This window comes from Etheostoma cragini, chromosome 24 (assembly GCF_013103735.1).
Source record: "Etheostoma cragini isolate CJK2018 chromosome 24, CSU_Ecrag_1.0, whole genome shotgun sequence".
Lineage (NCBI taxonomy): Eukaryota > Metazoa > Chordata > Actinopteri > Perciformes > Percidae > Etheostoma > Etheostoma cragini.
In genome coordinates this window covers 815,552-832,346 of record NC_048430.1, presented here as the reverse complement: position 1 = coordinate 832,346, position 16,795 = coordinate 815,552, and the positions used below count along the sequence as shown (strand labels likewise).

Below are 16,795 nucleotides of genomic sequence, written 5' to 3'. Positions count from 1 at the left end.
CCCCCTTCCCAATGAACCCCTGAACATTCCTTGGCCCAAAAAACACCATTCGGCTTAGGCCAAACGTTCAGGCCTCTTTGCAGCGAAGACTCGGCTTCTTTCCCTCGTTTCTCGCTCACACTGAAAGCTTTCACAAGCACCCAAAAACCTCTCGGAGACGAGGGAAGGAAGCCGAAAGGTTTGGACGCAACATTTGGCTTTTAAGTCCAACTAAGTCCCCCCATTTCAGAGGCAGTCCAGAGTAAAGTGTTGAAGAGTCTATTGCATGAGCGCCGCGTAGTCGACTATTGTGCTAAGTCACAATACTCCTTGTACAAAACAAATACAGTTATAATAATAATAAATTAGTAAACAATCATTTAAATGTTCAGTTAATGTTTTAGCCACTGTTATTCACGAATTCCCATTCATGCATCTATATACTAATAATCGGTGTCGATAGAAGGAGGCTATGTCGGAACGTTTTTCATTTGGGCCGGGAGCGGGACTAGACGTGAATGGTCAAAAATGCTGAAAACGTTAGCGGAAAAGAACAGGAGATATAATAACGTTGAACACATTGAACAGGTTTTACTCAAATGCACAACTACACGACATTGAACACATGCAATGTAAGCAATAATGTAAATATAGGAAGTCAACACGAGAAGGGAGGCTCTAGGAGTGATACCATTGGCTTAAAAGGGTCATGTGATGCAGCAGAGAGTCATGGGTAGACATTGGATTTGTAAGTAGACAAAGATGCAAATTAGGACCAAAGCAGAACGGTCCAATTTGTTTTCTTTTGAAAATACATTATCAAAATTTGATAATTTGGCTACATCCCACCACACACTCTGCCGATAGCATCACTGCGCAGATGTAATATGCAAATAACTATGTTCTACAAAGATTCTTGACCTTTTTACGAGTACTTTTTTATACTTTTATATGATGTTCTATGACGCAGCACTGACAGAGAGAAAGCAATAGAGAGAAAAAGAAGAAATATTAACACAAGTTGTTCCTAATAAACATTCAACATGCTTCAACAGTTCTCTAAAAAACCTAATCAACAGAGAATTTCTTTTTTTTTTTGTTAACTTAATTTGGCTCTCTGAAATCAAAATGAGCGCCCAACCATCCCTGACGTATAAATAACTTTGAACCAGGGCGGGGAGGCGGTCAGGGTTTTCGGAGAGCCAGAGCCAGAGTCCGAAGGGCTTCATCAGGGTTGTCTGCGGTGGTCAGTCATTGGAAAGGGCCAAACGGAGGAGCCAGTCAGGGATCTCAGGATGTGGTCATGGAAGATGGGTCATTCCACATGGCCGCCACGTCTCTGAACCTGAACGGGGATCATTGGAAAGTAAGGAGTCAGTTCTCTTTTCCCTACAAGCAGCCTGCATTTCACCACAAATTGGGGCAAACTTAAAGTGATTGGGTTTGATCTGTAGTATCGTGCATGTGCACATCCACATCTGTGCTTGTCTCGGATAGCCAGACCTTCCTCCACAGGTCTGGCTAGTCCACACTGCGTTCCAGGATGGGAGAAAAACCTGCTCTGGTTTATTGGTATTTCTGTTAACCAATCACAATTGTCTTGGGTAGTGCTAAGCGCCGGACGGAGCCACGGTGCCGCTGCAAAAGAGTCTCGGGAAGGAACTTGTTTTGTTGGAACATGTGTACATTCAAAAGTTGTATCAGGCGTGCAACAGGAAACTCCAATTGGACAGATGGTCTAGGTACCTGTCTGGATTTACCCTGCAGAGATCTGAGGACCAGGTAACCATAGTCCTCAGATTGGACAGATAGTCTAGCTAGCTGTCTGGATTTACCCTGCAGAGATTGAAGGGTCCAGATAACCATAGTCCTCAGAAATCCACCAGAGTTTAAATCCCAACACACAGAAATCGGAAGGTAACAGACATTTAGTCCAAAAGAGTGACATCCGGCTGAATTTGTGGCAAAAACGGAGCAATCCCGGAAATGAAATGTTGTTGACATAGACTAGATCTTTATCTTTGACAGTTTTACTTCAACGGTCATTGAGCTCTGACCTTGCATTGATGAGGTACTGGGCCAGGCTGATGTTGGCGGGGGTCCCTGTGATGGTGATCTGGCGCTCCGATGACCCTTCCATAGCGTTAGCAATTTTGATCTGCGCCCCAGACATCTGACGGATCTCGTTGATTTTGGTTCCCTGGCGTCCGATTATGCAGCCTATTAGCTGGGAAGAAAATGGGGGCGGGACTTAGGATGGCCAGAACACATGGGAGACACATTTATATCTGGCGCTATATTCGACTGGACACGCTATGATGCATGCGAGTACGGGCCAGTCATTGTCAGCCATTCAACTTTAACTTTAACACTCCTGACTTTGGTCCAACAAGTCTTTCCCATTAAGGACATTCACTTTACAAAGCCAAGCGCCTTTGGCAGTACTTTCTTCCTGCTGTGGAGAAGAAGATCTCAATCGTTGCCGCTGATCTGCTGTCACATTGTATTGTGGAAGCTTCAACAGGAAGGAGTTTTTGACATTGTGGTCCAACATTTGTGAGTTTGTGCTTCGAGAGAAGTTTGTTCCCGACAAGAGTCGTGCTTTGTTTCTGTTCCATGCAGCTGTTTTGGGAATTTATTTATAATTCAGTCAATACTTTTAGTATTCCTCTTTCTAATCTCTCTGTCAATGGTCATCAATATTCAAGAAGGACTTTGTAGATAATTTGACCTTTTCTGGAATTTCTGACAAGTTGCTGTCATGTTTTAAAATAAGTGTTTTACTTTCAGTCACATTATATTGCCAGTTGCAGAGAGAAATTGGCACAAAGTGCAGAGTGCGTGTGCCAGTTTATCTGCAATAGTGTTGACATTGTTCTCTTTGAATGACCAAATGAAGCCTCTTATCCTTTATAAAAAGGACGCCCTGTCAGTTTTTGAACGACAAAGCTTTCATTTTGGATAAAGGTGGTGTTTGCAGTTTTTCTAGATTGAAGGCTTGCCAGGGAAAGTGAAACATGACAATCAAAAATCACTCACAACACGTTTTAGACATGAGAAATGTACTCACATCATTGGGAATGGTGAGTTCATGAGTACTGGCCTGGTTACTGGCATCCAGACCTGCTGCTGGACACAGGGCGCAGACAGGAAGAGGAGGGAAGGAGAGGACATAAAGTAGAGTTTGGCACATGGAGAGAGTGAACAGCACTGATGAACTGAAGGAGGGTTTTCATTCCCTGGCTATTGATTCATGGGGAAGTCTGGCTCAGCCCTGAGCAGAGCCTGCACTCTACACAACTCCTATCACCTGACAGGTTGAGTTCTGCTTTACGATCTGAGGAAACTGCATCATTAAAAAAGGATAGGCTACTGAGGGAACACCGAAGAACAAAAGAAACCTCAACATCAACAAGAGCAGACCACCAGCAGGCCATGTCAATGGCAGTGCACCACAGAGACCGTTAGGAGGAGAACGACAAGAAGAAGAAAAAGAGTAAGGACAGAGACAGGAAAAGAAGAGAGAGAGAAAAAAGGAGGTAGAGAGTGTGTTTGTCTCCACAGGTAAAAAAGAAAGAAGGAGCTTTGGTAAAGAGGGTCGTCGTGTAGGTGGGTACGTACCGGGGAAGGCAGGGGTGGTCTGTCCGAGGGGGGTAAAGGGGGTTTGCTGCATAGCCAACTGGTGGAGCTTGCTCAACTGCTGAGGGGGGGAGGAGGAGGACAGCAGAGCTATGAGGTCATTGTTAAAAACCAACCTTGTGCACGCACACACACACACACAGACACGCACACAGGTTTGTCCGAAATATTACAAAAGTAGAGAGAGGATCTGAGGAGAAGTGACAACACAGACAGGTGAAGGAGGAAGACCGTGAGAGAGAAAGAAGAGAAGAAGCTCATAGAGGACTTGGCCTGAGACTGAAGCGATGGCGGGATGATGGTGGATGTGAAAGTCTGTTTTTACACATTTCCTTTGGATATGAGAATGGAAAGCTCGCTCTGTATTATTAAAAAGAAACTAAAGACCATCTTTTTTATCTGACTTTTGAGTTGGAGTAATGTTGTAATACCATTATTTCATAAAATCAGTGGTTTTTATGTCGTTTTTAACCCTTGTGTTTATTTTGCTCTGTCAGATTTATTTTTAGTTTTTAATTAGTCTTTTTTTCTCCATCTGCGTTTTCTAAGTTTGTTCTGTGAAGCCTTTGTGCTGCATGCTTGCACGGTAGGTGTAAATAAAGTTGAGTACTAATGCATTGCTTGGTTACAGTCGCTACGCCTCGCTGTGCTTTGTCAAGCATTCAAATCTAGAACCGCACATACGCAGCTCTAGATAGTTACACGTAGTACTTCTGTTTTACAATGACGGGTCTATCCAGAGAAATGGGTTTCAGTCAAAATGTTGATTTACTTTGTGAAAGCATGGCTCCTCTGTTTCAGCTGCTTAAGTTGCTTAAAAAAGGCTGTCTGGTTTTTCTTTCTAGCTGACTGGATTTTAAACAGATGATCTTGATCTATCTTTAATATGCACTTAAATCACAATGCTATAATGCTAAAAGACTGAGGCTTGACAAGCTGACAATTTCACCTCAGATCTGTTCTGCTCTTGTTCTTTTAGTGCCAAGTAGTAGGAATCCAAACTGAGACAGGCTTGCCATGCCCAATTGTGGTTGCTATGCTGTGATTGGTCAATTGGTCATGTAACCAAATTGGTTGGTTTGGGGTATCTTGGTTTGATCGTGGCTGTATTGCTGTCAGCTTATTTTATCTTTTGCAGTTTGAGGACATAAAACATCCTTTTATAAGCTCATACATCACATTGAAGGTGATTGTGTAGCAGTTTATTTTGTTAAAGTAACATTGCAAAACCCTTTTAAAAACTCCCCCCTATATTAAAGGGCAACTCGTCTTAAATCTGCCACCAAAGCAGATTTTTGCTACTTCAGTCATTGTTTTATTCCAGTTTGACATCTGCTTCTGATTTTGAATGAAAAGCTTTTTCTCAACTGACATTTTAAAGTCTTAAGTGTCTGAATCAGCTGCATTACTATAAGTCTGTAACCATAGAAATGCATTACTATAAGGCTGTAACCATAGAAATGCATTACTATAAGGCTGTAACCATAGAAATCCATTACTATAAGGCTGTAACCATAGAAATAAAATGTTCTAATTTCTTTTTAAGCAGGTTCCAATGATAGTTATATCATATTAGAATAAAGTGCAGCCACCAGCCACCAGGCCAAGCCCCATGAGGTTTAATGCCAAACAAAGGGCAGGGAGGCAAGAGTCAAAAAAGTTAGAAGACACAGGAATTGCATATCAGAAAAAAAGCTGTATTAATATTAACAATTAATATTAATATGGTTGGAAAGAGCAAAGAGCCTGGGACTCCGAGAGAGACAGAAGGATGAGAGCAGTGTTGATGGGGTTAGCACTCACGTCTGGATGTGGGATGGCGTACTGTCCTTGAATGGTGTAGGCCTGCAAACATGAGAAGAGCGTGTCGTTATCTCATTAACATCATCGGAGCTAGCCAACAAATATACTTATGTAATTACAGAAAACAGAACATATACTGTATCAACCCTCTGAGGTCTAAGGGCATTTCTACATAGCTTGAATTCTCCTTTTAAAGGGTTTATGCACATAACCTGAACCATATGTTTCATTTCAAAATGGTCACAACAGACTCTGCTGAGCCATGCATAAAGAGATAACTTTGCCCAAAAGTGGAAATAATTCTCAAATCTCTTGTGAAAACATACCTACACACAATTGTTTTGGTGCTTGAACTGAGTTTGAGTTCACTAAAGTTGCGTAACGTATGAACAAAATAGTAAATAAAGGTCTAAAATAAAATGTTGTAATATTTCTTTTTAGGGAGCTGGTGCGTGTGTTGTCCTCAGAGGGTTAAATACATTTATAATGAGGTAAAACTATTCACTGTACAACATCATACGTCAAAAACTTGATTTATTTCCACAACACAAGCACCTACAGACATGACATAACAGGAACACCATGCACTACAGACTCCGTCATGTCCTCCTACTATTCATCAATCAGATCCAGTTGAACTAAAGCAATAAGGGACAACTCAGACAGCAGGGAGGGTGTGGGGGGGTGTGGGGGGGAACCAGAGGAGCGGCCCTGAGAGGAGTAATAAGACTTGACCTATTGGATGTGGGGGTTATTGGGGCCACAGCGCTCAGAACTGAGTTAAATCTCACTTCATCAGCCAAAACTTAATCAGAGCTGGACTGGAACTGGGAATATAAACTTGTCCTGTCTCTGCAGGAGGGCAGCACAGCGGACATTAAGACATGGAGACATTTTAAGTGAAAACTAATAACAGAGTTCCAGATTTAGGTATTTTCTGCCCCCTCAATGTCCCATGTAGAAATTCTATATAAAGGAATAAAAGTAAAAATGTTTTGGCTAGCCACAGATTTCCTGTTTATTGATGGGAAAACTAGTGTATTTGTGATTATTTAGCGCTGCTGAATGAGGTAACAAGGGGCATGCTAATGGTAGCTTAGTATAGAGCAGATTACCACCTGATTTTATAATGAATTTGTTGATTATAAAGTCATATATGAGCCACAATGCCGAGATTCATTTTCCAGCTGATTTGTATTGTCTTATATGACAGTAAGCTGCATATTTTAGGGGGTTTTGGCACGTTTTAAAAGTGATTTTTCAAACTTTAAAGCTACGTAGAGGAAACGTGAACGTTATCGGGGTGAGAATTTGTCTCAAACGCAGCAGATTTGTTAAGAGACGAAGCGATTAGTCGACTCATTGGTGAATATAAAGCATCAAATAAAGGCCAAAGCGTCAAAAAGCTTCCCTGTAGGCTACTTTTGACAAGGGGGGGGCCAGAGCTTTTTTGCAGCTCAAGTCGGTAGCGGTGTGTACGTAGGGTACCTGTCCATCTCCAATGCACTTTAGCCTCAGTGTATCCCTGCCATTCCCATCCAGTCCACTAGTTGCCCCTCCTGAGTTTTCCTTCCTTTGCAGATCACCTGATTTAGCCTTCTATCGCACACCCGCTTCCCTTTAGTACTTGCTGCCATGTGCTTACCAGTTTCTCTACTATCTGGCTCAGTATTCACCTCAACATGATCAGGATGTCATGGTTTTTTCTGACTTGGGAAGTGAGCTAGCATGATGGCAGACCAATGTCATGAATTCTAATGTAAGGAACTTTATTTTAGCTGTCTGTTTTTGACTGGTTTTAGTGTTTTTTTTTGTCCATTTAGGTATATCATGGAGTCCCAGCAAAGAGGAACACAGGATGTTTACACCACCCTTGTTCTCATCAATTATTAGGTAATTTGGCCAATTTCCCCATTCTTTGTTGATGCTGTTTATCCCAGTTCTGGTTGGAGTGGCTGCAGGTGATGGGTGACAGTGAGGGCACAGTAAACAGCAGTGATGGTTTCATGCTAGTAAGGGGGAGGGGGGGGGGGGGGGGGGGGGGGGGGGGGGGGGGGGGGGGGGGGGGGGGGGGGGGGGGGGGCAGTGAGGAAGGGAGGAAAAGTGAAAAAAAACCTGGTGCAACACTAACAGGCAGTGGCTGGTGCTGCAGTAAGAGGCTGAGGTTGGCTGTGGACGCCCCCAGTGGGTCTGCTCTTACCTGGCCACCTGAAAAAATGACAGGGGTGGAGGCAGGCTTGGGGCGGTAGGGGATGGTGGCACCTTTCGGTGGGGACTGAGGAGAGCAAAGGAGGAGAGAGTGGGGGCAAGAAGAAAGGGTGAGATGTGGAGAGTGTTAGAACAGAGAGAGAGAGAAAGAAAAGAAGTTGCATAAAGTGAAACCAAGAGGGACAGTGCCTTAGGGAAGACGACCTGTGACACCCACATAAAGTGCTCTTCGCCGTGTTCATGCTGACATAGAACGTCCAAATCGGGGTTCAGTGCCCAACTTAACTTGGATTTACCTGGAACATCACTTTCAACTGGATAATGATGACTCTACATACTGTGTTTTACATTTTTTTAAAGCCCAGATTCGAGAGACTTACAGTCATGTCACATATCTCCTAGCATCCATGGCTGGTGCCATCATGAAGGCCCATTGGGGAACTGGCTGCGCAGATAGTTCAAATTAATGGTGCAAGAAAAAGAGAGACAACTACAAAGTGTGTAGCCCTTTGATTCAAAGCATTATGACTTGCATGTGAAGGAGAGTCAGCTGAGGTAACACACAGTTGGGTTTAGGCTTTATTTGACCATGTCTCTAGTGTTGAGTTGATTTGTTACTGTAGATAACTGGGGAATCGTGTTTGCAGCGTTCAAGATTTACAAACCAACACAAAAAAACAATTAAATGCATCAGTTATTATATTCACAGAAGATAAAACAGAAATTGGTGTATATAATCTTATATAATCAGAGAGCCCTTGATTCATCCAACTTTTAGCTGTAATCCTTCAGATTTTCAAACCCAGCTTTTGCTCGCATTTATAGTTGCTGTTTTCATTGTTGGTGGTGGAGTCCTTCAGATGACCTTCACACACCGACAAGGCATTAAGAGGAAGTGATGCAGCATGTAATCCAGTGTTAGTGTCTGTAATGTTAGTCTCTGTATAAAATACGGTGTGTTATGCTTGTATTTGAGTATTATTTGCTAGTATCCAGGCCCCTGTACACAAGCTTCAAAAAGCTTACCAGGGTGACCCATTTTACCGATATGCATTATATATATATGCATTATGTCTTATATATGTGCATTATGTCTGATATATGTGCATTATGTTTTATATATGTGCATTATGTCTGATATATATGCATTATGTCTTATATATGTGCATTATGTCTTATATATGTGCATTATGTCTGATATATATGCATTATGTCTTATATATGTGCATTATGTCTGATATATATGCATTATGTCTGATATATATGCATTATGTCTTATATATGTGCATTATGTCTGATATATATGCATTATGTCTTATATATGTGCATTATGTCTGATATATATGCATTATGTCTTACATATGTGCATTATGTCTGATATATATGCATTATGTCTTATATATGTGCATTGTGTCTGATATATATGCATTATGTCTTATATATGTGCATTATGTCTGATATATATGCATTATGTCTTATATATGTGCATTATGTCTGATATATATGCATTATGTCTTATATATGTGCATTATGTCTTATATATGTGCATTATGTCTGATATATATGCATTATGTTTTATATTGTAATCTGGCTCATGGCATGATGGACAATTTACTGCCTTCTTTATTAAATCCATGGCTGAAAGTATCATAACTGTAGACAATCTACTGTATCTTCTATATAAACCATATGTTCAGTGTGAATAAATGTTTCCTTCATGTCCCCCCTCCATACTGTACCTCTAGCATCACCACACATATCTGTTTGACACACTGGATGATGGCTTCGGGGGCCCCTGAGATGGTCACTGCTCTCTCGGTGGAGTTGGGGAGCATGTCCCCTGCAACCTGGACCTGAGCCCCTGTGGACTAAAGGTGGGAGTGTTTATTAAACGAGGAAATAGAAATAAAGCATGTGTACGATGGCCGAGACGGTTCAACACAAATACAAAAGAACGCATTCGTGTTGTAGTTTTAGTATTTTTGGTGTAATGTTCGCATTTCTGTACATATGAGATTATGCAGGATTTAAATCTTAAATGCACACTATGTGAACGATAAACAGGAGATTTGCAATATCCCATGGCTGCACCATTTATATATATATATATATATATATATATATAATATATATATATATATAAAAAGTATTCTGGTTGGTGAACTCCCTCCAAAACTTGCCTCTTAAATCCCGTAATAGGGCAATATAGCGTTATTATATCAACATTGATATATGAGGCTAGATATCATCTTTCATTTTGGATTTCATAATATTGTGATGTGACATTTAGTATTTTCCTGGTTTAAAGCTTGCATTACAGTAAAGTGATGTAATTTATATTTACAGACTACTGTACTAGCTGTTTAATTATTTGCTTTTACACATGAAGTCGTTTCCACATTATTGGTGTTCATTTGTCAAAATAAATTTATCAAATAGTCGACCCTACAATATCGCCGCAATATCCACATTGATGTATTTGGTCAAAAATATCCTGATATTTAATTTTCTCCATATCACCCAGCTCTATCAGATAACATCTTAACTTGTGTGGTATTTATGGCCATCATTGGAATAGAGGAAGGCTTTACCTCTCTCATTTCTTTGATTTTGGAGCCTCCCTTGCCGATGAGGGAGCCACACTGGCTGGCCGGCACAACGAGCCTCAGGGTCACAGGAGGTTTACTGGTGGCTGGACTGTTGCTCATAGAGTTGATTATATCCTGAGGGGGGAAAGACCAATGTTATGCAAAATTAAGACAAATGTATGAGCGGTTGGTTGTGCCGTTGTGGCCTTGGAGAATTCAACCTTCATGCGTCAGAAGAAAGTGTAGAAAACTCAGTCTTGGATGTTTGTACAGCGTAGTTTTGAGACTTTTACCAAAGTAAAGGTTCTGATTCTTTTTTATATTTTGCCATTTACTCTTTCAGCTGTGCATACATACATTTTAGATTAGATTAGATTAGATTAGATTCAACTTTATTGTCATTACACAGGTACAGGTTCAAGGCAACGAAATGCAGTTTGGGTCTAACCAGAAGTACAGTAGCAGTAAGTGCAGGATATACACTGGTTCATAAGTGTAGGACATGGATATGTACTGAATAAATATAGAAATGAATACTATTATAAGCAGAATTTTACAGATGGGTTTGGCCTATAAATATAAAATATAGATAAGTATTGTGAGCAAGATTAAAGTGCATACATGGCAGTTATCAATGCTTAAAGCTTTTTAAATCCATTGTCCTCTCCACTCATCCCTTCCCCAGGTCATGTGTAGTTTTGCGGAGACTCTTTGGTTTGGACTGGCTGAACGCCCCCTGATACGGCACCCAAATCAAAACACAGTACTGGCCCACTTTCAAAGGGTGCTGCAAGGTTAGATCAGCACATCTCTGTCCTACATACTGGTGCCAAGCCTGCTTTGTATTCCATGTAGAGACGAGTCAGTACAGACACTAAAGCACACCAGTGGTGGGATGTAACTGAGTATGCAAGTCCGGCACTTAACATCTAATTTAAAGTACTTGTACTGTGTATGAGTATTTGTGTTCATGCCTGGTAGGTTACACTGCCTGGAAGGAGACGTTGAAGGAAAAAGAACACCATTGAGCACTTTACACGTCCTGTATACTTACTTGTGTATCTATAAAGTTCAATATAGAGGTAGATGTAAATCTTTAGTCAGACATCTCTCAGCAACAAGAACTTTGAGTACTTTTAAGTATATTTTCACAGTGTGGTATTAGTAATTTTGCCTAAGTAAAAGATCAAATCTATAGTGTATGAATGATGAATGTTATACCTCCTCGAACTTGTAGGCTATCATGGCGAAGGCCTTGAAAATAGCATCTGTTGGCCCGGTGATTGTGACTATCCGTTCAGGGCAGTTCCCCTCTGAGATGTTGATACGGGCACCACTCTACAGGGCGAAAAAAACATGATTATCAGACCCAAAACACACATATTAGGAGTGTTTACAATAATACCCTGTTTGCAGAAAGTTCTACTTACGTCTTCTCGCATTTTCTTCACCGTTTCTCCTTTCTGGAAGTAAAGAAAAACATTAGTCTGTATCTCCCACAGGCGTTAGGAGGCTTTACATGGTCTGCTTGTTGTGTCAGTGATAAATACCTTTCCTATGATGCTTCCAACCTCCTGCAGGAAACAGACAAACAATGTTAGGTGTGTTTTTGCCACAGGGGCCATTGTAATGATTAATTGTCGTCTGACAGAAGGAAATAAAAGCAAAAAAATTAAGTTTCATGAGCCGAGAAACCCTGGTTTTGTGTTTTTGGTACCTTGCCGTGCATCAGCAGCCTGATGGTGAGGGTCACATTCAGTCCACCTTCTGATTGGACCTTAATGGGCTCCATGTCGGGATTGGATGTGAAGGAAGGGGCGTGGTCACGTGAGAGAGGAGTTCAAGGGCCAAGGCGAGTGTGATGGTGGTGAGTCAGCCAACCGGTCACCTGCCAGATGAGAAAGATAAAAACACACAGCGGCTGAGATTAGGCTGCTTTAATCTTCTATTTAAAATAGTTAGCAATGAAATGATAGTGTGGTGCTTTATTTGCAGGATACTCTGTGTTTGCCCTAGCTTTGAAGAGGACTTGGTTGTGCATGTTTTGCAGGGGGTTTAGTTTGGGGTTGTTTTAGACATCTCTGGTTGTTTGACATCAGTTTGTGTCTCTTTGTGGTAGTTTTGCGTCTTTATTATCACCATATCTGTGTCAAAACGTTGGAGAAGCTAGAGCGGATAATACATAACACTCAACAAGCTTGAAGACAAAACCTTCAGCCAAAAAGCCCGACTACAATCATTAGATCTGGTAAACGTCTTTTAAGTTGCATTCCTTCTGCCAAGTGGCTCGGCTTCTGCACCTGGACCTTTTAATGGCTGTGAAAACCCGGACTAACACTTGTCCTTCAGTACGTTTTACCTCCACTTTAAGCTTGTTAGTCCATAACGAGAACAACTTGAATAAGTTTGACGGAAGAGTTTCTTGATTTACAAACAGAAGATTGCCAACTTGAAGGCTCCTGGTTTACTAATATCAGCTAAATGACAAGATAATACTGGTTATATTCTATTATTGTCAACCAATCCCATGAAAGAAACCACAATGTGTCTCTCTCAGTACTTTTGGACTTCTCTACTCTGTTGCTATTGGATTCTGATAAGTATTTCTAACAGCAGGGTGGTGTGTGTGGGATTGAGTGTGTGTGTGTGTGTGTGTGTGTGTGTGTGTGTGTGTGTGTGTGTGTGTGTGTGTGTGTGTTCCTGGTAATGAAGGAACAGGTCACCCAGTGGTTCACCGATGTGTTTTTAATAGTTTTTGTAAACAAAACAGCTCTGCGGCACAGAGGAAGACGAAATATCAGACTGTGATACACACACACACACACACACACACACTCACTCACGACACCTGTCAGTGGATACATTCACTGTTGGTTTTGGTCTTTAGAAATATACAGAGCATCATATATCCTTTTATGTTTGGTCTTGTTTCATTGACCTGTATGCCCTGTCTAAAAGAGGGTCATCAAATCTAGAATTAAGGATTTATTTTAATTTTGTGCTTACGTTGCATGTTTCTCAACTAGTGTTGTTAAGGGCCTAGAAATCATAAGATGATAAAATTATTGTGTAGGACGCGTGTGCTCCAACAACAACTCGGTTCCAACCAAGTGACGTGTCTCCGTCCACAAAGTCCAATGCAGTCCACAACAGTTTGCCGTGAAAGACATTGAAATGTAGGTCAGCATATGTCTCTTCAGTCTCGAGATGAGCCATCCAACGTTGAGCGCCATATTTATTTTTATCAAGCCCATTTCAGCAGGAATCCTCTAATTCTGGCTGACAAGTGATGTAATGACTCAAACCAGACTGCAGTTAGGAGAGTGGCCACACGAGGGCGCCGCAGTCCTGCCAGTGGATCAGGACCGGCTGATTTTAATCTGGGACACATTCCAGACCACATGTGCTAGAGTTTTTGGGGAAATAAATCAGCCAGAAATGTCTTTAACTGATCATACATTTATATTGTGAGATTTTATAGAGTTTCAGTTTAACTATTGTTAGTTAACGCTCCAACTGAGGAATAATGATAAATGATAAATGGTAAAATAACAGTATTTAAATTATTGCTACTAAATTTGAATACATTATTTTTATTTTTTTGAAAGAATAACTGGTTGTAGATGAGTTTAACTTCTCAAATGAAAAAGAAAAGGACAATAAATGAAGATTTAAGGAATCCAATCAACCCTACCAGGCAGATTCTGTGGGTACTGAGCGCTAACGAGGAGACAAAATGAACCGTCAGGAGTTAAAAGTTAGCCTTCAAAATGTGATTTAAAATGAATTACTGTTAGGTATTTCCTTTTTTTTCTGTCCCAAGAAAAGAGATGCAGACACATGCTGCATTGCACACTGAACCTTCACATCTAATGCCACAGTGTGCTATATTTAAGTTTGATAGAAGCGAGCCTAACGAGCCTGATTTATCAGGTGATGGTACTGCTGCTACATCACATGGCAGGAAATGCTTTTATAATGAATGGAATGAGATGAAGAACCAGGACTAGGTGGAGGGATTGTATCTCCAACCTGGCCTGGGAACGCCTCATGACCCCCCAGTAGGAGCTGGTTAATGTGGCTCGGGGAAGGGAAGTTTGGGGTCCCCTGCTGGAGCTGCTGTCCCCGAGACCCAGGGGACCAGGATGGATGGATGGATGGATGGATGGATGGATGGATGGATGGATGAAACAAGATGCCTAACATGTTGAGCCACTAAAGGTTGTATCAGTGCTTTAAGCTAAAGGACAAAACATGACATAAGTTTTGGAATACTGTCTTTTTTTTCCACTAGGATGTCCTGTTGTATTCTCTTGTTAGTGTCATGAACCATGCAGGAAAAACAAAACCAAGTTTTACTTTAATGTAAAAGCAGCTGCAAATAACAGCTGCTTTCATCAATGAATCAGCCCGTTCTAAAACAGAAAGGCAGCGAGTCCTCACACTGAAGACGCTGCACCCAGAGAAGGCTTCGTGGTTCTGTGTCATAAATAACCTGAAAGAATGAATTCCTTATTAAAACAGATTCTGACTCTAATGAAGCAATGGATAAAGTAGGTGGACTGTAGATAACTCCTTAAAGAAATATCTTACTATAGGGCGACTTTAGTTTTTCCTGATTGGTTGTTTTGACTTTAAAACGTCAGTGTCATAGACGGCTAAAGATGACGCCCCAAATTCATATTTGAGAAGCTGAAACTACATTTTAAGAGGCTGTAGGAGCCATTTTTATCACTGAAATTACTCAGCACTTTATATCATTACATAACTTTATTATATTGTGGGAAGGCAAAGAGTAAGACATTTATGCACGTAAACTTGGATATTTATTGTGCCCCAATTGATGTGCACAAAAGAACTTAATTGAGCTAAAATCCATTCATGTATATACTCTATTATGATGTATTTAACATGTTTCTGCCCTAGCTGTGTAGAAATATTTAAAAAAAAAAGGTTTTACAACCTTGAATAGTACCATAATTATATTTTAAGGAATTATTATTGCAAAATATTTGTAGATTTTAATAGTGTTTTTTAGCTTCCTGGCAGCTTTACATTTTGTTAAACTAACAAAATGATAAATTAGATTCATAGTTGAGTTTGTGCTAAAAAAATAAAACCATATATGTGGGAATCTGGACAGAAAGGGTCTAAATGACGTGTGGAAGTCTGTGAAAATGACCCTGGAATCCAGATGACTGAACAGTCAAATAGTTGCTGTGTTATTATAACATATTGTGAGTTGTTAATACAAAAAAAAGCCTTTTTCTTAGCAAGAGCATAGCTGTTCCATTAACCACTGGCTCCAGAGATGATTCCTCCTCTAATCTGCGCTGCATGCGGAGCGGAGAGTGGAGCGGAGGGTGGAGGGATGTGTTGGGTGGAGGCCAGCGGAGGGTCCAGAGATGAGGACAGGGATTCTGTTGCCAGCTGTCTCTCCAATCTCCCAGAGGAGACCAGATTACATAAAAAGCCTTAATCCGGGTTTAAGAGCCGAGCCAGCGGTGCCGGTCCTCTCCAGGGGCAGAATGGAGGGCAGGGAGCATGAAAAACCTCCAAGATTGACAAGCAGGGTTCAAGCTCACGTTGATGATAGACGGCACAGTGCTCATCCCCCTTTTAAGGCTACAAATTGAGGCTTTAGAAGTGCTTAAAGAACAGACGTTCAGTCAAAACGTCTTTGACTAAATAACGCTCGTACATGCTTTCTCATTTCTATTTTAGAAACACTGTTCCTACCTTCCTCTCCCTTCCTAGTCATTACTCCAGCACTAACCTACATCCTGGTCTTTACATCCATACACTATGTCTTCTTGGCGAATTCTGCACTCAACCCATTCAGCCTCGTTTTCTCTCGTGCAGCAGCCTATTTCTTTGTTTATATATGCACCTTTCACCAAGGCATGTTCCACATAAGTGTAGTTATTGAGGGAATAAAAAGGGAATATGATTCTCTCTCTTTCCCAGTCATGAATACACATGTCTCCCTTTCTGTGATCATAACAGAGAAACTCAGCTGTAGATTTGGGTCAACAAAACGAGTGTGTTGGACCTCTGAGACCATCGAGGTCAGCGTTAGGAGCTGTGTTTGAAGAGTAGTCCTCCCAGACTGTATTTTACTCAAACATCCTGTAGCATAATAGAATTAGGTCAAGGCCTCGTGAATCATTTGCCCCAATGGGCTAAAACCTTCCAGCTAATCGGCAGTTGTTGTTTCGTTTTTTTAATGTTAAGGCATGAATTTCTGGCTGCATTTTGAAAGCCACTAACCATCCACCTAAAACCTAAAAGCTTATATATTTTTACCAAACCTCATGCTCTGTGGCCACTTCGGATCATTTCCAACACATTCCCCGTGCATTGATTTTGTAATAGTCCTCCCTGTGTCTCTGTTAATCAGGCAGGAAGTGGACGGGGGAATGAAGAACGCAGAGGGACGGCCGGGAATGTTTCATGACATCTGATGGGGAAAGTGGGTCATGCTCGGTGTTGCAGCGCTGCTAGCCTCCTCCTCTATGGCGGCTATTGAATTAATCACGCTTTACGCTCGGCTGGACAACGCAGTGAACAAAATGGCT

General features: G+C 41.2%; 1 protein-coding gene across 8 annotated transcripts in view; it reads right to left on the bottom strand.

The window, feature by feature from the left end:
* Positions 1-113: 113 nt before the first annotated feature.
* Positions 114-16,795, bottom strand: part of LOC117939293 (poly(rC)-binding protein 3-like) — a 23,230-nt gene continuing 6,548 nt past the window's right edge. For 2 of the 8 annotated variants that reach the window (XM_034864516.1, XM_034864514.1), the window contains exons 2-13: positions 11,935-12,105; positions 11,768-11,791; positions 11,648-11,680; positions 11,439-11,555; positions 10,221-10,352; positions 9,369-9,497; positions 7,553-7,696; positions 5,422-5,463; positions 3,601-3,679; positions 3,050-3,108; positions 2,037-2,206; positions 114-1,324 (exon numbers count right to left, since the gene is read on the bottom strand). In XM_034864516.1, coding sequence (XP_034720407.1) covers positions 1,270-1,324; positions 2,037-2,206; positions 3,050-3,108; positions 3,601-3,679; positions 5,422-5,463; positions 7,553-7,696; positions 9,369-9,497; positions 10,221-10,352; positions 11,439-11,555; positions 11,648-11,680; positions 11,768-11,791; positions 11,935-12,009 — 1,059 coding nt within the window. In that variant the 5' untranslated portion in view covers positions 12,010-12,105 and the 3' untranslated portion in view covers positions 114-1,269. The remainder of the gene's footprint in view (positions 1,325-2,036; positions 2,207-3,049; positions 3,109-3,600; positions 3,680-5,421; positions 5,464-7,552; positions 7,697-9,368; positions 9,498-10,220; positions 10,353-11,438; positions 11,556-11,647; positions 11,681-11,767; positions 11,792-11,934; positions 12,106-16,795) is intronic. The other 6 variants (XM_034864517.1, XM_034864518.1, XM_034864519.1 and 3 more) reach the window with 6 other exon arrangements.